This window comes from Oxyura jamaicensis, chromosome 17, assembly GCF_011077185.1.
Source record: "Oxyura jamaicensis isolate SHBP4307 breed ruddy duck chromosome 17, BPBGC_Ojam_1.0, whole genome shotgun sequence".
NCBI classification, from domain to species: Eukaryota; Metazoa; Chordata; class Aves; order Anseriformes; family Anatidae; genus Oxyura; species Oxyura jamaicensis.
Window position 1 is genome coordinate 7922645 of NC_048909.1, and position 24343 is coordinate 7946987.

At 47.1% G+C, this 24343-nt stretch overlaps 2 protein-coding genes and 1 non-coding gene across 3 annotated transcripts; 2 read left to right on the forward strand and 1 right to left on the reverse strand.

Annotated features, from left to right (window-relative positions):
• Positions 1-5131: 5131 nt before the first annotated feature.
• On the forward strand, positions 5132-18071 carry WDR5 (WD repeat domain 5). The gene is made up of 14 exons (XM_035341811.1): positions 5132-5275; positions 7279-7469; positions 8291-8399; positions 9723-9796; positions 10730-10819; positions 11488-11577; positions 11938-12021; positions 12913-12968; positions 13071-13117; positions 13903-13978; positions 14669-14702; positions 15120-15194; positions 15924-16011; positions 16989-18071. The coding sequence occupies exons 2-14, from the start codon at positions 7389-7391 to the stop codon at positions 17087-17089; spliced, it is 1005 nt and encodes a 334-aa protein (XP_035197702.1). The 5' UTR covers positions 5132-5275; positions 7279-7388; the 3' UTR covers positions 17090-18071.
• Positions 18072-19315: 1244 nt separating this feature from the next.
• On the reverse strand, positions 19316-19443 carry LOC118175642. The gene has a single exon (XR_004755053.1). It is a non-coding gene; the product is annotated as a U6atac minor spliceosomal RNA (small nuclear RNA).
• Positions 19444-22112: 2669 nt separating this feature from the next.
• LOC118175615 (ly6/PLAUR domain-containing protein 1-like) lies at positions 22113-23936 on the forward strand. Its single transcript, XM_035342000.1, has 3 exons — positions 22113-22356; positions 23521-23661; positions 23749-23936. The coding sequence occupies exons 1-3, from the start codon at positions 22296-22298 to the stop codon at positions 23934-23936; spliced, it is 390 nt and encodes a 129-aa protein (XP_035197891.1). The 5' UTR covers positions 22113-22295.
• The last annotated feature ends 407 nt before the right edge of the window (positions 23937-24343 follow it).

Sequence of the window (24343 nt, forward strand, 5' to 3'; positions counted from 1 at the left end):
TCAGAACCAATTTTATCATATTAGCTTTATACATAGTATCTAACAACCTACCTACTTCTGATTTTACCATAAAATACAAGATTATAGCAGTAGCTTTTTTTTTTTTTTTTGCCTTTGCTACCATCACCTGCTCCCTAAGCTCAAAGGAGCACCCTAGATTCACCCAAAGCCTTTTGATTAACCTCTGTGGTCTTTTAAGATGCACCTCCAGTTACCCAATTAGTACCTCGTTAACCAACACCAGCAGTGTATTTACTCCTTGGCATGGCACTACTTTTAACCCTTAACGTGCAGCGATATGTGCATCCTTCCAGGCAGCTTTGTGCATAGGTTTTGATAAGAAAAACTTATTTGTGCAAGAACACTGTAGATTTCAGGGCTGGTCACCACTGACACTTTTTGCTTCTCTGCTCTCATTGTCAAGGGGAGGAGTTGAGTCTTTAGGAAACAAGGGTGGGCAGAATCAGAAAATGGAGATACTTATCTCTGTGGGACTGTCGAGTTTTATGAGGACCGACCACACGCAGTGCCTTGCATAATTGCACTCAGCAGTATTTAATAGTAGTCAGGGACTGCTGAGAAGACTAATGTTGAGCACCAATTTTCCTGATGTTTGCCATAGGTGTAAGCTGTAACTGTAAGCTTCTGATTCTCTCCATCACCATTCAGCGCCCATTTCACCATCTAAACCATAGTTTCCTACAGCAAGGAAGCTCTTTGTTAGTATTTCTACGTGGAAATTGCAAACGGATTACAAGAGGAGAAGGTTGCTGAAGTGTTCTGAATGCCTCATCGGCAGTGAGTTTGGTCCTCCATCTCTGGGCACATCCTCAGGCACACTGTGCATCTGCACGCACGTGAAAGGCGGATGGGAGCTCCACGTGCCTCACGGCAGCAAATTTGGCCATTCCGACCATTTGGTCAGCCATCAGCCACCACGGGCTCCAAGAGCCTTCACCTGTCAACGGACTCAGGGAAAATCCTATTACCAGGAGCTGCTACCTCTCACCATTACAAAAAGAGAGTTTATTCAACTACAGTCCTGTTTGGGATAAAGAAACAACAGTGTCCAAGTAGCGTATTGCTTAAGAGTGCGTACTGAGTGACTGAGATTATGTGAGTGACTCCAATCATCCCACTGGCAGAGAGAAGGGTGTTGAGCGCTAGGGGATAAATGTTCTTATTGCAAAACCAAGTCATCTTCACTCACAATTTTCTTCACCATAGCAGCAGAATTTCCTCGACTGAGTAAGCATTATTCAATAAGGTGAGGGTGACAGGTCTAGGGCAGAGGTTTGAAACAATAATTACGGTTTGTTCTTCTGTAGTACCTTTCATCTGTGGAATTCACAACAATGCAATAATCCTCCTAACAGCTTATGTAGGTTAAAAAAAAAAATATTATGAGCTCTGTTTTTCAGCTGAGGAAGCTGGGAGAGAATATGATGATGCAGAGAATCATTAGCAGAGCAAGAACTTGGATGCAGCTCTTCTGACTCATTTTTTGTAGTTCTGAGAGCCTGGCCACACCAACTGGTGAGGCCAACCTCACTACTCACTGCTGGGAAAGGTGTCAGTGTCTACAGGACTTCTGTCTTTTCAGTGTTCGCTCTTCATCAGGAGAAGGGTATGCAGAGACTCCGAACAGAGAACCCGTGAGCCAGCACGTCTACAAGCCCCAGAAAGCACAGCACTATGGTAACTGATCAGAGGACAGGAAGGAATTGAGCAGTCCAAGACCCAACAGATCTTTCAAGTGTTCATCTGCAAATACAAGCTTTGATTATGATCTAAATGCTGTTCTGGAGACAGCCAATATCCAATAGAGGGTCTGAAGTGGATTTTAATAGTGTCCTTCCAGACTGGCAGTTCTCAGAACAAAGAAACTAAGATGAACAGCTTCCTCTGCAGAGGAGAGGAAAGGCATGAAAAGCCCACAAAATGCTCTGATCTCCGTGTCTTTTATCAGGATGTAGCAAGAAGCACTACTTGGAGGAGCTGGATGCTGGGACACAGTGAGCCAAGAAACTTTTATTTTTATGGAAGGAAGCAGAGCAAAGGTCTACACTGTTGTGGAAGAAAAGAAAGGGACAAGACCAAAAGAATCTGGGAAGTAAACAGAAACTGCCCAGCTAATATGACTATGTAGCTTTGGCCACAGTAAATATTTTTATTTGGAAATTAGCTGCATCTAAATGGTTTTGTTACACATTCAGTGTGATGCAGAGACCTAGCACCTGCTATTAACACAGTGGTTTGCACAGGAAAGCAAGCTTGCGAATAGTGTGTGCTACTGAGTTGGCAGTTTAAACTAACAGATCCCAGAACACGCTAGATTTCAGCTGGCTAAAGCCCTTAATGTATTTCTGTGTATTTTCTTACTCTTCATTCTGCCCTCTTACAGACCGGAAAAACAGTAAAGAGAAGCTTTAACACAACAATAACACTTTCAAACATCTCGGTTTCTAAATGACAGAAATATTTACATTTTACTTAAATTATTCCAGGGATATGAGCTAGTTGTATTGAACCATCCAGTCACTAGAGTTGCGACCATTTGCACCAGCAAAGAACAAAGTTCCTGATTCACAGAAACGCTCAGAACCTGCTGCTCCAGTTGAAGAGGCTGGGAGAGAGAGGCTGTCATCACGTCTGGCAATCAGACCGTGTGTCATTCAGTCTGAGGCCCTCAAATCAGCATCAACTTGGCTGTGACTTGCACTGGGGGGAATCTGCATTGAACGATACTGCAGGATTCTAATCCTGCATGAAGTCCATGATTCTCCTACAAAAACATGGACTGCTTCTTCGCAGGTCTTCCCTTACATGGAATTCTATACATGCAGTGTTCAATAAAATAATCTTTGAGTTCTTCAACATCCACTGGGCCCTTGTGCCCAGGCTAAGTATACACATCCCTCCCAGGGCAGAATGAATCAAATCCTCACTGCTTTCCACTGGGGTAAGTTTTCCTAGTTTTCAATGAACAAATGTTGGCAGTAACGTAAGTAAGGTTCGTACTGTAGTGGGGAAGGTAGAAATATCAGCCTGGAAAAGGTTCAGTGTTTGTTTTTAAATCCCAGAAGAAACATATGAATGTGATGTATCTGGGATTTAGAAAAAAACAGAGCAGCATATTAGCAACCGCACAGAAACAGCTATATGTCAGGCATCAGCTGCTCTTTAAGAGCCTAAAAGAAGCAGCAGGTCTCTCATGAGTTCTTGCTCGCTCTGTTTCTTGAACTGTGTGAAACATGCAGTACGTCTGTTCTGTGCTCTCTCTGTTTGCTGTCTGAGCAGCTCAAGTAAATAGAAGTCCTAACAGAGACTGCTAATTGTGCCAAAACATAAACATAGGCTTACATAGCTCGTAAGCTTATTGCCGTATTACTCACCATTGCAAACATAAGCATGTGCTTGTTTGCAGCCGTCAAGTCTAAAGAGCAGATCCAGCATGTGTTGAAGGCAGTGGGAGCCTTTCCACAAACATTGATGTCCTTTGGATGAAATCTGCAGGATTGGATCAGTTCTCGTCTCGGTGGAACCTGTGACAAAAGTGCCTACGTTAGTCTTAGCAGGATCCATGGCCTCAGATCTGTTCCTGACACACTTAAAGCCATTCAGAGGAATCACAGCCTCACTGAAAGCAGTCATTTCCCTACCATCTGAGCCACTCATGGAAATTTCTTCTTTTTCATCATTATGGGAAGCTTCTCCCCCCTGAAAAAAAAAATACAAAACCAAAAAAAAAAAACCACCAACCCACAGACAGGTGTCTTTTCCAGTGTACTTGGCAGGTCACCAAGTTCAGGCTATTGGGAACCAAATGGAATGAAAGACTTTGTGAGAGAGAAGCCTGCCAAGGCCAGTCTTTTACAGAGAGGGAATTTGGACAGAGATCACATCCTGCTGATCCCAGCTGTGGCAGCAAGGCCTGCGGAGCGAGAAGGACCCTCACGGCTGACTCGTAACCAACAAGCTAAATTTCACCGGTTGTCCGTGCAAATCCCCTGGTGCTCACATTACGCAGCCCCGAAGAAATGTTTCTGCATGTTGGGCTGCCTTTTTCTGTCAAAAAAAAAACAATCTAGCACGTGACCAAATACTTTGCCAAATTGGGTTTATGAAACTTTACATTTGTTAAATGAAAAATCCAGGATACCCCGAGGTTAAGGGGTTGTTGAGGATTAAGATTCGTATTTGTAATTGAGGATACAGTTTTCTGGTTCCAGAGAGGTATATATATATGTATACATATATATATATACATAAATATCAGGCAAAAACCTCCAAACCAGGCAGTGAGAGGCACGATGCAGACAACCCCTCATCTCCAGCATGGAAGAAACAAAACCGCCCTCTGCAAGCTGCATAAACGCACAGCGTTGCCCTGCTGCTCTGATTTGTGGCCTCTTATTTTCACAAAGACTGAATACTTGACGGCAAATCCCCCTGGAAGGGTTGGTGACAGGAACTTAACTGGATTTGTTTCCAATAACGTCGTGGGGATGGTGCGGCCCTGTCAGTTCTGTGTCTGCGTTTCCCCTGGTGCTTGGAGGGCAGGGGTCAGTCCCCAGCCTGCGGGGGAAGGAGTTGGGCCTTGGCTGTGCTGCACCACGGCTTTTTTTCTTATTTTTTTTCCCTTTTTTTTTTTTTTTTTTTTTCCCTTTCCCAGCTGCCACTCGGATTTTTGGAGCCCGAGGACCTTCCCGGGCCAGTCAGTGACACGTGTCCCTTCCTTTTCTCTCTTTTTTGGCCAAAAAAAAAAAAAAAAAAAAAAAAAGCGGCTGAGGGAACAAAATAAAACCACCGACAAGTGCCTGAGCGAGCTACTGGGCCTTAACGGGCTGAAATGAGGCGCTCTTCGGAACCGGGGGCCTCGCACACCGCTCCCAGCCCCATCCTCGCTAAGCGGAACGCTGAATTCCTCACACGCACCCCGGGAGGGCGGCGCCTGCCCCTTTAAGGCGCTCCCTGCCCCTTTAAGGCGCTCCCCGCCCCTTTTTGGCCCTCGGGCCCCTCCGTAGCGCTCCCGGGAGAGAGCGGCATTGTGCAGCCTTTGGCCCGCACCGCGCATGCGCCCTCCCGCCTTCCCCCGCCTGGCGGCCCCGGAGCCGCCGCCGCTGCCGCCGCCGCCGCCGCGTCCCCCCTCCCCCTCCCTCCTCCCCTCCCCACCCCCTCCCCACCGCGGCCGCGCCCCCGCCTCTGCGCCCAGGAGGAGGAGGAGGAGGAGGCGGCGGCGGCCCCCAGCCCCCGGCTCCTTCCCCGTCCCCCGGTAAGTCACCGGGGGGAGGGGGGGGGCCGGTTCCCGTCTCCCCGCTCCCCTCAGCGCCCGGCCGGCTGCCCTCAGGCAGCGCGCGCGCGCGGCGCCCCCCCCCCCCCCCCCTTCGCCCCCCCTCCTCCCGCTTTCTCCACACGCCTCGGGGCGCGCGCTGGGGGCGGTGCGCGCGCGCGTGCACGCGGGGGGCGCCGCAGCCGTGCATGCTTGCAGCCGCGCGCGTGTGCTTGCAGCCGTGCATGCTTGCATGTGCGTGCCTCTCTGTGCTCGCCTGTGGGCGTGTGCCTGCAGCCGCGCGCGTGCACGCAGCAGTGCATGCTTGTTGCGCTGCATGGCTGTGTCTGTGCTTGTAGCGGTGAGAGCGTGCGTGTGGGGGTGTGCTTGCAGTGGTGCATGCCTGCGTGTGTGCGCTCGCGGCCGTGCTTGCATGCATCCACGCATTTGCAGTCGCTTGCATGCACGTGCTTGCAGCAATACATGTGTGTTTGCATGTGCGTGCTTGCAGGCGTGCATGCTTGCATGCACGTGTGTGCTTGCAGCCGTGCATGTGTGCTTGCGTGCACGTGTGTACTTGGAGCCACACCATGCTTGTTTGCATGTGCTTGCAGCCGTGCATGCTTGCAGCTGTGCGTGCTTACATGTGTATGTGTACTTGGAGCCATACCCTGCTCTTGTACATGTGCTTGCAGCCACACATGCTTGCATGTGTGTGTCTGCATGCCTCTATTTGCATGCCTCTCTGTGTGCGTACTTCCATGTGTGTGTTGATGCGCTTTTGCGTGCCTCTGGACGGCTCCTCCTGCCCCCCAGAAGTTTGGGCTCTCCCGCAGAACTTCCCCTGGGCGTGATGGGGAGCAGCGAGGCGAGGGCAGGTGGGTGGGGAAGGGGTGCTTGTTACCCACTGCTGATCACCCCGCTGGAAGCCCTCGCTCTGGGCAGTGGGTGCTGCTGAGGTGCTGCCTTTAGTACAAGGCGCTGTGGCGCAGGGAGAAGCCCTCCCCAGGATGGAGCTGAGTGCTGGCAGCAGGATGCATGCTCGCTCAAATTCCCAGATTAGTTCCAGATGAAAAGAATGCAATCTGCAGTAGAAAACTTAAATCACTGGTAGCAACAATGAGAAGTTTATCCACACTGCGGAGAGCGCTTATTAAAGCAGGCAGGCAACTGGTAGCACTTTGCTGTGCACCCTCCCATCCGCTCCCAAGAACGAGTTCCTTAAAATATCAGTAGTTGCTGGAAGAGCAAATGGTTTGGCTCTCAGATCTGCTGCCACCAGCAGAAAAAGAACGGTAGTTGTGGAGGGACATTGCAAATGCACTTTAAAGACAAATCCTTACGGTGTGAACCAGAGGTTCCTCTGGTACAAGGTGAAAGCGTAGCTGGAGATTGTTCCCTCTGCAGCATCGGCCCCGACTACGGAACACTGGCGCTGCGCTTTATCAGGTTCTGTTACAGAAAGCGAGTCTGCTGAGACTAACACAAGGCTGGCTTTCAGTCAGGTGAAACGCTCAGACAGAGAAAGGTGTGGTGTGATGCTCAGGCCATTTAGGGGAGAAATATGAGACTGAAATACTTGAATTAGGAGATGAAAGGATCCTGGTAGGATTTTAAGCTTTGGAAATGCCTTCTCTACAAACGGTTGTATTTGCTGTGCTATGCAAGTACTTCTTACAAGTATTTTGGGGAATGAAACATCCCACTGCACCTAAAAGCTATTCTGCTTTATTTCTAATGATTTCTGCTTGGAGCAGAGCAGAGTGAAAAATGCTGTCCAAGAAGTAATAAAAGGCCACAAATTGGACTCTTGGTCTTGCACGTTAATAGACCCGAAGGCATAAAATACTGCTGTGTTGCTGAAAAGATATACATATCTATACAAAAGATTATAGATAAGTTTTTCATGCTGTTTTCTGGAGATCTGCAGTTAGGCTGACCTCATTCTTTTAGCTGCTGACGATCTTTCTTTGACAGCTATTGAGAATATTTTGTTTTTCTTCCAGGTTTTCATTACCAGCGCGGTTCTGCTCTCTGTGGCAAGGGCTGCCTTTTGAAGCAGCACATTCATTCTCCCCTTCAAGCACCATAAGTCGCATTTGCCAGCTTCAGAACCATGGCAACAGAAGAAAAGAAGCCAGATGCAGAATCCACCAAAACACAATCTACTCCTTCCTCCTCAACCAATCAGAGCAAGGTGTGTGTGGGGCTGAACAATGTCTGTGTAAGTGCACATGGCAACTACCTGCACGTTCGCCAGGCAAACCAGAATTAGAGGATTGAAGCAAATGTAGATTAAGAACTTCTCAAGATGTCTGCTGGTGTCTGGAGATGAAAACGTGCTGAGGATTTTATGGGTAAAGCAGGTGGATAAAAACAGCCTCTTTTGTAGTGCAAGGTTTTGTCGGTTTAAGTTCTTGCTAAGGAAATGTTTCTTGTCTCTTTGAGCATTTAAAAGCTCAGGTGGTTTGTATTTTTGGAAGGCCTAGAGCTGACTGTAGAGCTGGTGAATTTGTGGTCTTAGTTGCAAAATGGGAAAGCAGTTGTTAGTCAGATTCTTTGAAGCTTTGCAGATGCTGAAAGAAGATGCTGCTGTCTAACCAGGAAGCCTTCACAAATGGTGAAATAGTGGGAAAAAAAAGGGATTTTGGGGGTCTGGAGGAGTTGGCTTGTGCTTGATTTGCAACAAAGAACAGAACTACAAATGTTTAATAGTACTACGCAGATCAGTACCAAGGGTTTTATTTTAATTTGCCAAGCACTTTATGCTTGGGCCTTTGGAGTCTTCTCCTCTGTTTGTTCCTGGCTTGGATGGAATTCTTCCCGAGGATGAGTTGGTGTTGCACACAGGCAGTAAGGCACTGCAGACACCAGACAGCATGGGTTTTTTGAATTTGGAAAGGGAAAAGAATGTAAACAGAATCTGTGCTATGGTGAATAATCATGCAGTCCATTACTGTGTGCTGTGAAACTCTGCTGGGAGTTTATTAAGCTCATTCGTACATATTTTTCTTTCAGCCCGCGCCAGTAAAACCAAATTATGCTCTAAAGTTCACGTTAGCAGGACACACAAAGGCAGTCTCGTCGGTGAAGTTTAGTCCTAACGGAGAGTGGCTAGCCAGTTCCTGTAAGTACTGCTTTCTTATTATCTTGTTGAAAATGTGCGTGTTTGGGCCTTGGAGAACTACCTGTCTTTACCCTCATCAAATGGAAGAGGGTTGTGGTGTCATTACTCTTCCTAAAAGGAACTGCCAAAGCTGGCAGTCTTCGAGATGATTTACTTCTCAGCTTCTAAGTCCTGTTACTTTGGACGTTGGATCTTGTAGGTGTTGCCAGATCAGAGCCCTCTCCTCTTCAGCTTTATTTTCTGAGCAAGTGGGCAAAAGCAAGCACAGGATTCTTTCCCCCGTGTGTTTCTGTATCGCTCGAGTTCTAGCTTAAGCTTTTGAACTGAGCTTTGTGTGCAGTACCTGCAGGCAAAAGCGGAGCTCTGGGAGCTGAGGAAGATAGCTTAGCACTACCAGGCTGGGTTGTAGCGTGGTATGATGGACTGGCCATGTGTTTCTGTCCGCTGTGCCTGTGGTGTTCAGTGAGTCAGAGCCTTTGATTATCCCCGTGAAATGTGCAGAAGATGTTATTATATATAGTGTTTCACTGCTTGCTCTCTTAGGTGGTAGATCAAGTTCTCTCCCTGACAGCTTTGGTATTTCTTTTAATTTTTTTTCGGTGGTTAATGTTGCTTGACAGCTTTTCCTTTGAAAATGTGTTTACATAAACCCTCGGTGAGGATCCGTATAGATGGAAAAGGCAATTAAAAAGAACAATGTTGAATATGACGCTGAGGGCCAGTCAAACAACTTCCAGACATGGGAATGACTTAGGTCTTTGGCTTAACTGCAGATTGCCTTTATAAGGCCAGCACACCGTGTATAAATGTTTTTTTGTGTGTGTTTAAGTATCCTTATGAAAGACCCTTTCCCCCACCCCAAGGTTTTCCAACCTCTACCTCTGGCAAATATCAACCTTTTTCTCTGGCCTGTTTTGCGAGTTAAAATGGATCATTTGTTTGGGTTTTTGCAGACGTTAGTTCAGTCCAGGTAGTGATGTCACTTTTGTTCTTTCTGGGCAAAAGCGCTTCAGCATTCCTCGTGGAACAGTGCTACTCTTACCACTGGCAATCTGAAACAAAAGTAGAAACCTAAGTTGTCATCAGAGAGACTGAAGTGGCTGGAGACTCTCTGCATTCCAGGCAGTTTATGTAATCTCAGCTGCTGCAGCGTGGCGTGTACGAAACCGTTCACCAGTTACACACTACCTTATCCACTAGCGTCTGCCTGGGGAGGGAAAGCTACTCACTGTTTGCAGAGATGTAGTTAATTTCTTGCCATCTAGAAAGGACAGATGTATGTGTTGGTGCTGTTAGTCTCTTAACTGGTACATTCTTTTCCAGCTGCTGACAAGCTCATTAAAATTTGGGGAGCGTACGACGGCAAGTTTGAAAAAACAATATCTGGTCATAAGCTGGTAAGTATGAGATCACTGCGCTTGAGTATGAATTTACTTGTAAGGAATTGACTTTGTTTTGTTTTTCGTGTCCAGAGTTTTCCATTTGTGATGAGTTTCTCTTGTTTAGAGGGCTTGTTCTTTAGTCTTGCTTTGTACGTCTTTGTTTATACAGTCCTGTGCAATCTCCTGGGACTGGAATTGCTGAGGTGATACCAGGTCAAGCTGGAAATGCAGTGCAGAGTGATAATGAAGAACCCCCATGCACACTGCCTAGCCATTTTCTTGCATCCCTCCGTTTCGGGAACACTGACCTCCTACAAGGGGCAACGTATTCTTGGGTGAAAATCCCTGTAAACTGTAACACTACGTCCTGTTCCTTCTTTCCTTTGTATCTGGAGCAGAATGGCTTGCCTTTTAAGGAGATTGAATTTTCTTGTGGCTTTGCCTACATAAACACAACACTTACTCATTCTCCAAAGTTCTAAAGAAAACACAAATTCCCAAACCCTCCGGTTTTGTTTGCTGAAGTTTCTGATGTGCTGAAGTTTCAGAAGCAAAGATGAAGATTCACCAAAAGAAAAGCCAGTAGAATCTTGTTGTTCTCCAGCCCTTAGGGACTCAGACCAGAAAGAGCAAGCCATTTGTCATCGTGAGAAACCACATATTCAGATTAGTTTGTGTAGCATATTGTTTATGAATTCCAAGAAAGGGTGTTGGTGGCCACAGTAAGTGTTATATGAACAAGCCGTTGATGTTTTTGGAGTGTATGGCTCAGCCTAAAATGAGCAAGTGTCAAAGGAGCTGTATCCCAGTCAGATCAATGAATTCCCAGCTCCCACTGCTGACTTTTCTTTCAAGCTTCAGCTGTGAATATAATATGCAGCCTGTGTTTTCCATTTGCATGTGTCAGTGAGCAAACAGAGCTAAGAGGATTGTTTTCTTTTGTTTTAGGGTATCTCTGATGTTGCTTGGTCATCAGATTCCAACCTTCTTGTCTCTGCCTCTGATGACAAAACTCTCAAAATATGGGATGTAAGCTCGGTAAGGACAAACTGTTATTTACCTTCCTTCTCGCCAGCATTGCCTTCTGAAATCAAGCTCTTCTGAGAGATGAGCTTGATGTGCTATGATGAGAAGGTAGAGTTTTAAGCACTGGTCCTCCTTAGGTAATAGCTCCCACTTTCCTGCTTAAAACGAGCAGCTGGCTGAATGGGCTGTGAGGATGAGTGAGTTGTGCCGCATGCTTTTGGAAAGAGGGCATTGCTTACAGGTACCATGAGCAGTCTGTTTTCTTCTGAGAGTGCTAAAGTCTTACAGTGGCAATGCAGTTGCAGGCTTCGTTTCTGAAAGCAGCCTCTCAGATTGAACGTTTTTGTAACTTCTCATCATAGGCTCACTTCTCTTTGCTTCTTGCCCCCTTTCTTTTCCGCAGTTATGATGCAAACTGGGTAAATTGGTTTAATTTTGATTAGATGTGTTAAGCTGCTTGGTTTTCTCTCGTTGCCCAGAGGGTTTGAAATTTGGCTGCGGTCACTGAAAAAAGTCTTGTTCTATTGTTTTCTTGTAGCTGGTCCTCTGTCCATCTAGGTCTGGGGTTAGAGATGGTTTCTTTGTGCTGCGTGGTTATTAACCTTCATGCAGCTTATCTGAATGCATGTATGGCTCTAGAGGATGCTAAATATTTAACTCTGCTATAAATCTTATTTCAGGGTAAGTGCTTAAAGACGCTGAAGGGGCACAGTAACTACGTTTTCTGCTGCAACTTCAACCCTCAGTCAAACCTCATCGTTTCTGGATCAGTAAGTGATTTTTTTCCTTAGTGCACAGCAGTTGCTGCACACCCCTCATTTCAATTTTGTCTTCCCCCACAAATACAACTTGTAATTGGGTGAGCTGTGCAGTGTTAATGCTATCCTTGCTTAGGGACATGGTCTAGCCTTTAGCCCATCCTCAACACGCAGTTTCCCTTGCATGTAGAGGAAGAGTTGAAGAGAACTGTGTGTGTCTCTTACTGCTACCCTGTGTAGTGCTTGTACCCTGGCCTCTCTAATGAGGCTGCAGTGCAACTGGAGGACAACGTCTTGCATCAAGTTATAACATCTTGTATGCCACAAATAGGTGTATCATTAAACCACCTTGTGCATTTCTTCAATCTTCAGTTTGACGAAAGCGTGAGGATATGGGATGTGAAAACAGGGAAGTGCCTCAAGACATTGCCAGCTCATTCTGACCCAGTTTCAGCTGTAAGTCCTTTCTGATAAACACGTTAATGTGCTTTGTTTAGGGCAGCTCCTCTCCTACCTCTGTTGGTAGAGGGGTGGGATTGTGCTCTCAATCTTCTTATGAACCCTTATACAGTGTAGTGGGTGGGCTGTGGTTGGTTTGCAGATGGTCATTGATCAACAAGAACAAAATGAAGAGTGTTACGTGTGAGGCTTACATGGCTTTCTGTCGTGGGTGTTAATGTGGGGAGCAGTGAGTAGTGGTGAGCTGATCATGCCTGAGTCTGGCAGTCTGATGCTGGGGTGCCGACTGGTTGTCATGTGACGGTTGGATAACAGCCTGGAACAGCTGTGTGTCTGCTTGCTTCTTCCAAACTAGTGCCAAGGTTCAGACCAGGGTAGTTCCATAGTACACTCCATTTCCAATCTTGTTAATTTAAGTAGTTTAAAGTAACGTGGAATACAGCAATACCTAATAAAATGAAGGAAAACCAGAAGGTATTTAACTCTTAATACTTCTGAAATGAAGGAAACATTAAAAGAATTTTGAGTCTTGGATGTGTTAAAACATGGCTGTTAGAATGCAATAGGTACAATTGTTCTGCCTTGCCTAGAAGACGTTTCACGCTTGAAAATGTACATTAACAATTATTCTTTTAAATAGTAGTATCTTGAGATATAGCTGAAGGGAATAAATTGACCTGAAAACGTATTTGGTTACTTAAGAGATTAAGTTCCATGTCCTTAAAATTTTAAGGTGCTACCCCAGGTTAGGCACTACTATTAACTGAGCAGCTAATGCTGTGTTCTTGTTAAGGTGCTGCTCTTAGCATGAATGCTTTTAGCGAGGCTTAAAACATTGATTTTTACAAACATAAGTAAAGTTTTTTTCCCCCTTCTATAATATTACAGGTGCATTTTAATCGTGATGGATCCCTGATAGTGTCTAGTAGCTATGATGGACTCTGGTAAGTAGTTTTTTCTTGTCTGCTGCAACCTTTAAAACTGTTGCATGTTAAAAAAAAATAATAAATCTTATATTGGTAGTAATGAGTCTTGTGTTTTTATAGTCGAATCTGGGATACGGCATCAGGGCAGTGCTTGAAAACACTGATTGGTAAGTAGAAGGCTTCTTGTTTGTGCTCCGTTCTTAGCTGTTTAGCTGCAATACAGCTATTCTGTATCATTGCTGTGACTTCCCTAACCTCTATTTTTCAGTCTTCCTACCATTCCATTAGTACGCTGCTGTCCCCCTAGCTATTCCAGTAAGAGGAGCTATCACATCTATGGAAACTTGCTTAAGCTTGGAGTGCTACATCGCGTAGATGCAGGATAAATGTTTTTCAAAGTTTTCTACCATTCAGTTGGTTGCTCTGCAGCAGTTCAGAACTGTAACAAAATTGTTCATGCTGTTGGATGTGATGGAACCAGTCTGTGACTGCGTGAGCTGCCTGCTTTTATTGGTGATGGTTGTTAGCGTGAGGCATCTTGTGAACAAAGATGATAAAGCTACCTGTTGGGCATATGTTCCCTAGTCTTTCATATTCTTCTAAAACATTATATAGACAAGTTACATGGCGCTGCAAATTAGCAGCATAACTCTTAATGTAATGGTTTTTAAAAGGTGTAGATATACTTCTGCTCTGGTAAGTGCTGATGCAAAGAAGGAAAATTCAGTTACAAAGGGTTATTTAAAATGTTTGTGAGCAAAACATCATTTTCTTGAAATACTGAGAGCAATCACTTTTGTATATCTGTATTTCTTGAAGTACCAAGGGATAACAAAACTGAAAGCTTGTTTCAGTGAGACAACTGACAACAGGTTATTGTCAAAAGAAATTCTCTGCCAATGAAGCAATGCAACTGTGCACTGTTTAAAAATCACTTTTATTTTCACTGTAGATGATGATAACCCGCCAGTGTCTTTTGTGAAATTCTCCCCAAATGGCAAATATATACTAGCTGCAACTTTGGACAAGTAGGTATTTTAAAAAAAAGCCACTAGCTTTGAAGTGTTTGTGAATATCAGATAAAACTTTATTTTGCTTCTGTTTACCTGTCACAGTAATGACATTACACAACTTCATACGTACTATAAAACTTAGAAAATCTGTGAGGTGGTGTACGTTGCTAATGTCATAGGTAGAGCTTCTGTTTTTAAAACCTTGGCACTGCTTAGTGACTGTAAAACCTGTCCATGCCTTCTAGTGTACCTTTCAAAACCTCAGCATTCTCCTGCATTAATCCTATGATTCTCTTGTAACATCAAGAGACAAAATCTAGCCTATAAAAGGGTGCAATAGAAAAACAACTTTTTGTGTAAGGCATAAGAGCAGTGCAGGTGTGCTTATTGTATTAATGATTCACCTGGAGAACTTCCATGCAGTGTCTAAGAAGGGATTAGTTGGTCTGTCATCTCCATTGACAGACAGTAATGGTGCTGCTGCTTTCATGAGACCTACCCTTCCTGGTAGCCTGTCTGCCTGAGCATCTGTGCATGGAATATCACGACTGTAGCCTGCCTTTTTCAGCTAGTCAGTGAAAAGTCAGGCTAAAGTGCCCCATGTAGACTTTAAGCTCTGCTATGAAGAGACCTTCTGCCTCTAGGAAATCATCTGGTGGAAAAAAAACTGCAAGAACTAATCTTCGTTTTTTCTGTGTTTTGTAGCACTCTTAAACTTTGGGACTACAGCAAAGGAAAGGTAAAAACAGTCCTGTCTTGCTGTGTAGACTTAGCTAATGTTATTACAGAATCTGGATTTTGTGTGCTTTCTAACCTCTCTTAACATTTTACAAATAATAGAGAAAAAAAGTGTTAGTAACCCTTTGTCAAGGAAGACTAGAGATGCCTTTGAAAAAAAAAAGTTCATATTTCTTTTGAACATTAAATTGCTGTTGCTTTTCTTGGTGGGAAGTGACAAATTTATTTATTTTTCTGCTATCCTCAAAATTAGTGTTCTAGGACAGCGATGCCCTATGCATCCTCTAGATAAGTAAGTTGGCAGGGAGGGAAACCCGGGCAGATATATTTTTAGCCTGATCTGACAAGAGAGTTTGTCCTTGGCTGTGAGAAAGCTACTTCCCAACAATGCTTACGCCTTGTGGCTCTTTACTTTCAGTGCCTGAAGACGTACACAGGACACAAAAACGAAAAGTACTGCATATTTGCAAATTTCTCCGTTACTGGTGGAAAGGTTAGTGTTTATTTGGGCTATTTTTTATTTTTCTTACTGGTTTTCTCCCTGGGCATGCAAGGATGATGCAAGTGTCTCATTCTGTAATTTGATTCCAAGACATCTCTATCGTCTTGTCGAAAACTGGTTTTGTCTGGAAGAGGAGGAAAAATACTCAGTTCAGTAGAGGCCATGCCAATGAACTAGCAATGGTAAAATTTTGTAGAAGCAGCAGTAGTTTGGGGATGGAAACCTCCCTTAGCAGATCCTGGTTGATGGGTGCCGTAGGGCAGTGGGAGGAGGAGCTGTCCTGGGAAGCTCCATCTACCTCCGAGTGCCTGTGGTGTCTGTGTCCTTTGGTCCTGCTGCCTCATGGCCAGGCTCCCTCTGCTGCAGCAGGAGAGGACGTTCCCAAGTGGGGAGCAGCTGGGTATGTATTGGTACTGCAGGCAGACGTCCTAGGATACGGTGGTGTGCTCTGGTTGAGATGGCAGAGCACATCAGCAGAGATTAAGTCCTAACACAGAAGGACCTCAGCATCTTTTGGTCATTTAGTTCTCCTCCTCTGGCATACAGAGGGTGGAACAAAACTTTCTCCTGCCTGCATACACTGAATAGAGGCTGAGACAGAACAAACCACATCTAATAGTCATGTAAGTTCCTTATAATATAATAATAAAGTATTTACTGAGTACTAGTTGTTAGATAGAGATGATGAGAAAGATTAAAATAACTCCTCTGCCCCTCCAGTGGATTGTGTCCGGTTCAGAAGACAACCTGGTTTATATTTGGAACCTTCAGACAAAAGAGATTGTACAGAAATTACAAGGGCACACAGGTAAGAAAGAGGATTTTGTTTTTATGGATAGAATATCCTTCCCCTCAGGTTGTTAATGAGGGCGTAGCTTTAGCATTTTCTCACTGATGTTTAGTTTTGGCTGTCAGACCCATAGATTCTTGACTACCTGAAGCTTAATTGAGCCATCGGTGTTCACTCTTTTTCATTAAGGCTTTTTAACGGCCGTTGCAAATGTGTACTTTTTCACTTTAAAAATTTTGACATCAGCTTGAAAAGAGATTTCCTTGAGTTCAGAGCTGGTCAAGATATTTAGGTGACTCATAATAGTAACGAGTTGAATTGCTGTGAGCACCTAAAGCTGTAGCTCTTGGAAGGATAAGAGCTAATATGGTCCTGCTGTTTGTAAATATGTTTGTACACCTTATTTCTTGAAGGTGAGGTTTAGCATGTATTGACAGGTCACCTAATAGGTACTTCAGTCTGAATCCCAAAAGAGGCCATTCCCACTGCACCCACTAGAAGGAATCATGCTGTGAAATGTAAGCATGCTTACTCCTTTGTAGGACCGTCGATTTAGACAGGCAGTGGCAGCATGTTTTTGTTTTTCAGATTAGGGCAAGACTCAGAAGACTAAGTGGCGTATCTAGTTGGCAATACGGTACCCGAAAGTTAACGAGCAGGGTTTTTATTAGCTGTGTCCTGATGTAATTATCAAAAGCTTTGCCATGAGGTAGGCAAGAATCTAGAGATTCTTTCATTTTGTAACCTGACAAATATTCCCGACTACTGTTCTCAAGTTGAGCCCACCTATGGGATGCTTTTTTGCTAACAAATATTTCTTCTCCCATATAAGGAGTGAATGTTGGATAACTGTTCTTAATTACAAGGAAATAGTAACTGGTCTGCGCTGTTTTAAGATGTAGCAGCAGTACACGGTACTTTTCCAGAAATGTGCTATGAGCCTGATTTCATTGCTGTCAATAATGATGTTTGTATTTCTCTTTCTTTTTGCATAGATGTTGTAATCTCAACAGCTTGTCACCCAACAGAAAATATCATTGCATCAGCAGCACTAGAAAACGACAAAACAATTAAACTGTGGAAGAGTGACTGTTAAACGTTCCAGTATCACTTTAGAGACTGTCAGGAAAAAAATGTTTTTAAAAAAATATTAAAAAACCACATGAGAATAATAAATCCAGTTTGGCAGGAAACCTGAAGAATATTTGATAAAGTGGTTTCTGTTAGTCTTGGCCCAAAGAAAACGTCTTAGCTCTTTGCTAGAACCGGGCAACGTGGTGGAAAAAAAAAAAAGATGCAGTGTCTCCTTTTCTTGCCTAATCTTTTGGCAGACAAATGGATCATTCTGACATCGTTAGAAGTGTCAGCTTGTATTGGACACCCCAAAGATGCTTTACTTTCTGGTGGCATTACTTCTAGGCGCTGTTGCTGCTTAAGGAAGAGCTGCCAGTCTGCTTTCTAACAGTAAGTTAAGTCACGAGCCTAGAGATGCGTGGATTTTTTTTTTTAAATGTCTAACTTTTTTATTTTTTCAGAATGTAGATTCTAGTCTTGAAAGTTTCTGTATTGTTTTAACTAGGAGTACTGCATCTTTAAAGGTGCTTCATTTTAAACACTCAGCTCAAACTTTGTGACCAAATGAAACCATGCAGTTCCAGATTTTCCCCCTCCCCTTCCTGCCCCACTGACTTTGACTGCTGTGGTGAAGATCTCCTCTTACCTTCTGTATAGTTGCTTACCTCTTGTTAAGTGTGTTTCATAGATGCTGTTCTAGAGCAGTTACAGATCTTCTGTTAATCATTAAAATTAATTCTGCTTGTAGTTATTCTGAGCATATTTTTTTCTTCTCCTGGATAAAAGCGAGCTCACGGAACACTGTAAAGTTATTTCAATGTAAAAAGAAAAAACCCAGACTTTTGTATTTTGAAAATCCATCGTATGAAGCTGTATTGATAATGGCATGGCTCTGTATCTATTTCAGCATTGGTATTTCTTTCCCCTTTTGTCATACCCATGTGGTATTTACACGTCGAAACAAATTCCATACGCCATAATAAAAAGGTGGGATTTTCTGTGTATGCTTGTGGTAAGAGTGTACTAATGTGAAGTGTCCGTATCCAAAGCAGCCCTCACTTTAAAAACTGTTTTAAGAGGAAGTATTTCTGTAGAAGCCCCGCTGAGTGAGTAAGGGAGAAGGAGAAAGGAGAAGAAACAGTCGAGCTTATATCTGTTGTGATGAAAGAGGAGCATTTGTTGGAAGAAAGTAAGAGGATTGAACTGAAGGTGTCCTCCCGAGGCAACATTAGTACAAACCCTCAGAGGGCCCTTTAGCTAAGGGGAAAGGAATTCTGCTGCCCTCTTCATGCGGAGTGGGCAGGGCAGGCTGCATGATACAGCTTCTGCTGGTTAACTGTGCTGATGTGCTTAAAACTTAGCTTTGACCGGTTATGCACAAGCTTTACTTTGCCTCAAGGATTCTGCTGTAGGGGGTTTTATTTTTGCTGTCAACCGTGTGCTTTATAACAACTGGAAATCAATTACAGTACAAACCTCTCCTGTAGGGGCTCTGGGATGTTTTGCCTCTGTACCCTTAGAGGAGACAGCTGCAAGCCATGAGGTATGGTTTTGTTTTTAACATACGGTTCATGCCGAGTTTGAGCACCAACAGCTATTAATAATCCCATCCTTTGAGGCTCTTCATTACTTACAGGGAGGGCTGCTGCGGCTCTGGACTTAAGAGAGCCTTGCTGCTGAAATAGTCCAATTTCTTTAAATAACCGTATGAAGCTTTTCAGCCTTTTTCAGAACTTTTCAAGCATGAGATGTGGCCGTGCTTCTTCACCAGCGCAGAGCAGTTGGTGTATTACACCTGTAGGCGTTTCCCCGTGGATTCAGCGCCGTGTGATGTGTCACATCACGTGTAGTTGTGTTTGGGGGGGCTTGGCTTGCCCCGCTGTCCTGCAGCACTCTGCCCTGCGTGGGCCATCCTCATGCCTGCAGCTTGTTGCTGCTGCTCTCTTCCCCTAGCTGAGGTTGTGTTCATGTACCCCACGGGGAGCAGCAGTGCTGCCATCAGCCCTGCCTCAACCTTGCTGCACCCAGCCTGCCATCCTGGCGGTCTGGGGTTCCAGGTTATAGCACAATTCCATGCACTTGGTATTAGAGCAAAGCTCCCGGGCTTGGTGCAGGCTGCTGGGGGCTGGAGTGTGCCAAACCCTGCAGCAGGAAGGCACAGCCCTGCCCTCCGCCCTGCGGGAAAAGAAGCCGGGGGATGGAGGGCAGTGCAGGGGCTGCTCCGCCTGCGTTCGCCGGAAAAAAAAGGAAGAAAACATGGTTAGATGCCACGAAGTAGGTGGCAGTGCCTTAACCGTATGCGTGTTGTACAGGCCACTGGGGCCTCTTCCATCCTTATCAAGGGGAGTGCTAACCTTCTCTCCTTTCATACAACACGGCCTCCGGCCTCGCCCGGCCGCAATTTAAACCTCCACCGACTGCTCTGCATCTAGAACAGGGTGAGAAGAAATTCCTCCTTCTGTTTCCCATTCCTAGACGTCCCTATTTAATTCCAATGATAAAAATTGATTTCTGAGTCCGGATAAGTTTCTAGAGCCCTAAAAACCCCGTAAAAACCCCGCGTACCGGCTCTTTTCCCAGCCTACTTTAATGTATTCATCTCCGCCAGCCAATCAGAGCGCAGGCACGGAGCCTCTCCGCCTGCCCCCTGCCGGCGGTGGGCAGCCCGGCTTCCGCTGCGCTAATGGCGGCGGGGAGGCTCCAGAGATCACGGTTCGAATCCCGCCTCGGCCTCTCTGCGGCCACAGACTGGATTTTGGGAAGGGCGAAAGGGGGGCGAGAATTGGGGTGCAGGGCCCGGGGCTGTGCCCAGCGCTGCTCCTCGGCCCCGCCGCCGCCCTAAGTCCTGGCTTCACCAGGGCTGAGCCCCTACAGCAGGACGTGCTGGCAAACCTGCCTAATCTGCGCGGGGCTGAGCCGTCCTGCTGGGCATTGCAAAGGTTTAAGCGAGAACATGGATGTTCCGGGGGATTTGGTGATCAAATCTTTCTCGGCAGGGGAGGAGGGCCGCTTCCTAACCCCTTCCCAGTGCCTGACAAATCTCCGAATTGCATCAGAGCCAAGGGCAAGTTAAAAGAACCGTACGCTGCTTCCGGACGTGGAAGCGATGGCAGGCTAGAAGAGCAGGGTTTTGTTTAATATTTTTTCGTTTTATTCCTGTAGAAGTCTTTCCCTCCTGCATCCCAAGGGAATACAACAAACAAACAAGCGAATCTGGCTAACCCAGCCTCAGCATCACCACCACCAGCTGGGGTTACCAGCCTGGCTTCTTCCTCCAGCCCCTCCGCTTCCCTGCCTGGGGACCAGCCGCAGAGCCCCATCGTCCTGTTTCCCCCATCACAACGCATTGCACGTCCCCCCACCCCTTGCAACGCCACGTGCTGTCCCTCGGCCCCTCCGGCTCGGTGCCCTGCAGGGACTGCCCAGCGGGTGCTGCGTGCTGTGTCGGAGCCGCCAGCTTTGCAGGATGAGGCCGCAGAGCCAGGTGCTGTGCCTGGGGCTGTGCAACCCCACCAGCTGCACGGGGCTGCTGCATCGCTTCAGCATCGCTTCATCAGAGCCCGGGCTGCTCCTTGCACGCGAGCAGCCTCCCCTGCCAGACACCGATGAGTTTATTAAGGGATTAAAAGTTAGTCTCCCCTCCTTATTGAATGCTCTGATTTATGCGTGCGTTTAAATCAATCCCATTTCCTGCATTTTATCCCTTCTCCCCTAGGCTTTCAGGCTTTGCTGTGTGAGACATTTGCTATAATCACATTGTTTTGAGGCAAGCGAGACACCGTGGGTGGTTTAAGTGATTTGAATAAATGAGCTGCATTACTCAGGCACTTCTCCCAGGTGCTAATTGCCCCTCCTGAGCTGTGGGTGCCCATACCTGAACAAGTTGGTGCTGCCTCCCTGTGAAATGTTAACGAGCGCGCTGGCTAATGAAGATGCTGTGGAGATGGGGTCCGAGCACCTGGCTGGCTGGGGGCTTTTTTAGGCAGCAGAGGTGGCCCCATGAGGCTGGGGTCCTGCCACCAACCTGGGCTTGGCTGCCCCTGGCAGGGATTTCCAGGTGCTAGCAGGCGCTTGCTGGATGCACTGCATAAGCAGCTTATTTTGTCATTTTAATTTTTTAATCCCATGCATTCAGTTGCGCTCTCTTATTAGTAAGCATTAGCTCTCTAAGTCCCATTAGCTCCGCTCAGAGCTGGGGTTTTGCTCGTGGGGACGCTGGTGGGGGAGCCGGTGGGGGAGCCAGCAGAGGTCTGGGGGCCTGATCCTGCATCCAGTGACGTCCGTGAGGCCCCACGTGGCTGTGAGGCTGATCCTGGCCCTGCAGGGCCATCAGGGCTCTGTGCGATCCTCTGCTGCACCCACAGACCCTACCCCAACCCTGAGCAGCCCTGGTCATGCTTCCCCCAGAGCTGATACAAGCCCACCCTCGGCCCCGTTTGGCACCTCGCTGCCTTATGAGGAAAGGATTTTCTTGTGTGCAAATGCATAGGGTACATCCAGACCCACCTCTATCTCCATCAGGTTTTCCCTTTAACCCCACAGCCACCCCCAGGGCTGTACTTCATTAAAGAATCCCGAGCCTTGGGTTTAAAACCAGTTGATGGCTTCTCTTTAATAAAAATATTCTTCCCCTCTTTAAATAGCACAATATGTCACACAAAGCCAGTGGGTCTGCTTGTGAAGATGAGGCAGCTCAGAAAGGAGAAAGAGAGAGAAAAAAAAAAAGTAAAAACACATCCCCCCAAACCCCTTCTGCCTAATCCAACTGAATTAGAGGATTTTGAAGTGGATTTAAAACTAAATCTTGATTAGGGAGAATTTCTCTCCAAGAGCTGCTGCACGGTAGTATTAATGGGAAGCGATCGTGGACAGAGGAAATAGGACAGAAATAACCGAGGGTAGCACATACGCACTCACGTCTGTGCATGAACTGAAAGAATCAGAGAATTTCTCGGGAGGAAAAGGGAGAAATTAAGCATTGACAGAACAAGACTCAGCGCCACGGGGCCAGCCGGAGAAGAAGCGGGGAGCGGCCAGATCTCTGCTACACCAACCGCATCTCCCTGCCTTCATTCGGCGGAGGGCTTCACAGGAGAAAATCCAGGAGAAAAGTGAGGCTGGGGGAAAGCAGGGAGGAGAGGCAGTCTGTGCCCACTCCCCTCCAGCTGGGGTTCATCCTCTGAGCCCCGGGGGGGGCTGTGGGGCTGACCCCCCCATGCTCTCGAGACATGCCTGGAGGTGCCCATGGGATCCTCTCGCTGCTGACCGTGGCGTTCGTCCTCCCGGAGGGTAAGTGCTGATGTCCCCAGGGTGCGGAGTGTCCCCTGTGTGCTGTGGTCCTTCACATCCTCCCCAGCCCCTGGTTGCTAAAGCGTGATTCATTCTCAGGATGAATTTGGGGGTATTCCTGCCCCAAGCGGTGTAGCTGCGTGTTGCCTTGCCAGCAGGTTTAGGAAAAGTCGTCACGTTTTCTATAAAATGAGGGCACATGGGTAAAAAGCGTGGGCCAGGAGCCAGGATCCTTGGGGGCTCCCCTTCCCCAGTGATCCCCTTGCTGTGCCCAGGGATGCGGGGGTGCTCACACAGCACCCCAGAAGGGTTTGGGAGCAAACGAGCAAGGGACGGGGAAGGGCTCCAGGTCATCATTAAGAAGCAGGGGGAAGGCACCAACCAGAGGAAGCCTGCAGCGTGATTTCTGTTGCTGTGGTTAATAAACATGTCTCAGGTACTGCGTTTGCCTTAAGCCCTGTGGATGACATAGCTGAATATCCTCTGAATGCCTTTTATTTTTATATAAAGAACTTGAGAAATGGCTTAATTCCCCTTCTGCTTTGGGGGGAGCCGTTCTCGGACACAGCCGCTGACCCTGCAGGGAAGGACCGAGCTGTCGCCAGCACAAGCAGGGCTCTGGGGGGGACAAACCACGGCCACTGCTGCGGGCTCATGGATATTTGCTCTCAGCCACTCTCTTTTTCTTCTGATGCTGGGTTATTTTACCTCCAATGTAGAAAAAAACAAACCATGCAGATGAAATGATCCCTCCGGTGTAAGCGACTCTGGCACTGGCACGGCTGAAACTGGAGGATTTTTGGGAAACAGGCAAAAGCTGTTTCCGAGAGCGGCCGAGCCCAGGCTCGGTGTTGTCTGTGGTTTGGAGGTTTCACTTACTCTTTACAAACCTTGTTTCAAAGCTCCCTTGTTGCTGTGATTTGATCCCAGCTCAAATCTCCTGCTAATCTTTGATTTCGCACTGACCTCTAGCGGGAGCTGGGTCTGCGTTTTTGGGGCCCGCCGGGTAAACAAGCGGCGGGCAGATTCGGTTTCTGGCTCAGTGCTTAACGCAACCTGGCGAGGCAGAGCGTGCTGCAAATGCTTCTGGAGAGAACAGCTCGGAAGGAGCTGAAGCGTTTTCCCCTGGAAAAATCCAACTGTGTTTCATACGCTCTCCTTTAGTGTCCGGGCTCCAGTGTTACGGCTGCAACATCATCGTTGGCACCAAGTACGTGGACATGGGGTGCTCGAACCCCGAAGTGATCACCTGCTCCCACTCCCACCAGGGCTTCAAACACCGGTTCTGCATTAAGACGGAGAGCGGTGAGTCTGCCCGCCTGCCTGCCCAAAGCCAACCCCGAAGCCTCGCAGCCTCCCTCCCTGACGCCCCGCGCTCTGCTTGCTTTGCAGTGGTCCTGGGCAGCCTGCTGACCAGCGGCTGTGCCACCTCCCGTCACTGCCAGCAGCAGGAGCTGCCGGGGGTCCGCATCCACTGCTGCGACACCGATCTCTGCAACGGCTCCCCCCGGCCGCCCCCCGGCCTCGACGGCGGCTGCCTCCTGCTGCCCTGCCTCCTGGCAGCCCTGCTCCTCTCCTGAGCCCCCCCAGGGTCTTGGGGGGAGATGTGCGAGGCTCGGAGGGGACAGGAGGGGACGTGCACCCATCCCTGCTCCTGCAGCTGTGCACAAAGCCCTCCTCGCCCCTCTCCTCAATAAAAGCTGATGAATGTTTTGCCCTGGAGAGGCCTCGGTGATGTCCCTGGAGATGGGGCTGCTTCTTGGGAGGAGACGGGCAGGGGGTGTTGGGGCTGGGACCCCCCCCCACAGCCCCAGCACCAGAGGACACGCAGAGGGTCCCGAGGAAGCCAGGAGGATGCTCAGGGGATGGAGTCTGGGGGTGTTGAGGAGGCTCCGGGGGGGGCTTATAGTGGCCTGCCAGTCCCTAAAGGGGGCTGCAGAACAGCTGGGGAGGGTCTCTGTCTCAGTGATAGGACAAAGGGGAACAG

Bases quoted from the DNA above. Each gene is read 5' to 3' on its own strand.
- LOC118175615 (XM_035342000.1), top strand. From the start codon at position 22,296: ATGCCTGGAGGTGCCCATGGGATCCTCTCGCTGCTGACCGTGGCGTTC. The intron at 22,357-23,520 runs GTAAGTGCTGAT...GCTCTCCTTTAG, and splicing joins GGCGTTCGTCCTCCCGGAGG to TGTCCGGGCTCCAGTGTTAC. The intron at 23,662-23,748 runs GTGAGTCTGCCC...CTTGCTTTGCAG, and splicing joins CTGCATTAAGACGGAGAGCG to TGGTCCTGGGCAGCCTGCTG.
- WDR5 (XM_035341811.1), top strand. From the start codon at position 7,389: ATGGCAACAGAAGAAAAGAAGCCAGATGCAGAATCCACCAAAACACAA. The intron at 12,969-13,070 runs GTAAGTAGTTTT...GTGTTTTTATAG, and splicing joins AGTAGCTATGATGGACTCTG to TCGAATCTGGGATACGGCAT. The intron at 14,703-15,119 runs GTAAAAACAGTC...CTTTACTTTCAG, and splicing joins GGGACTACAGCAAAGGAAAG to TGCCTGAAGACGTACACAGG.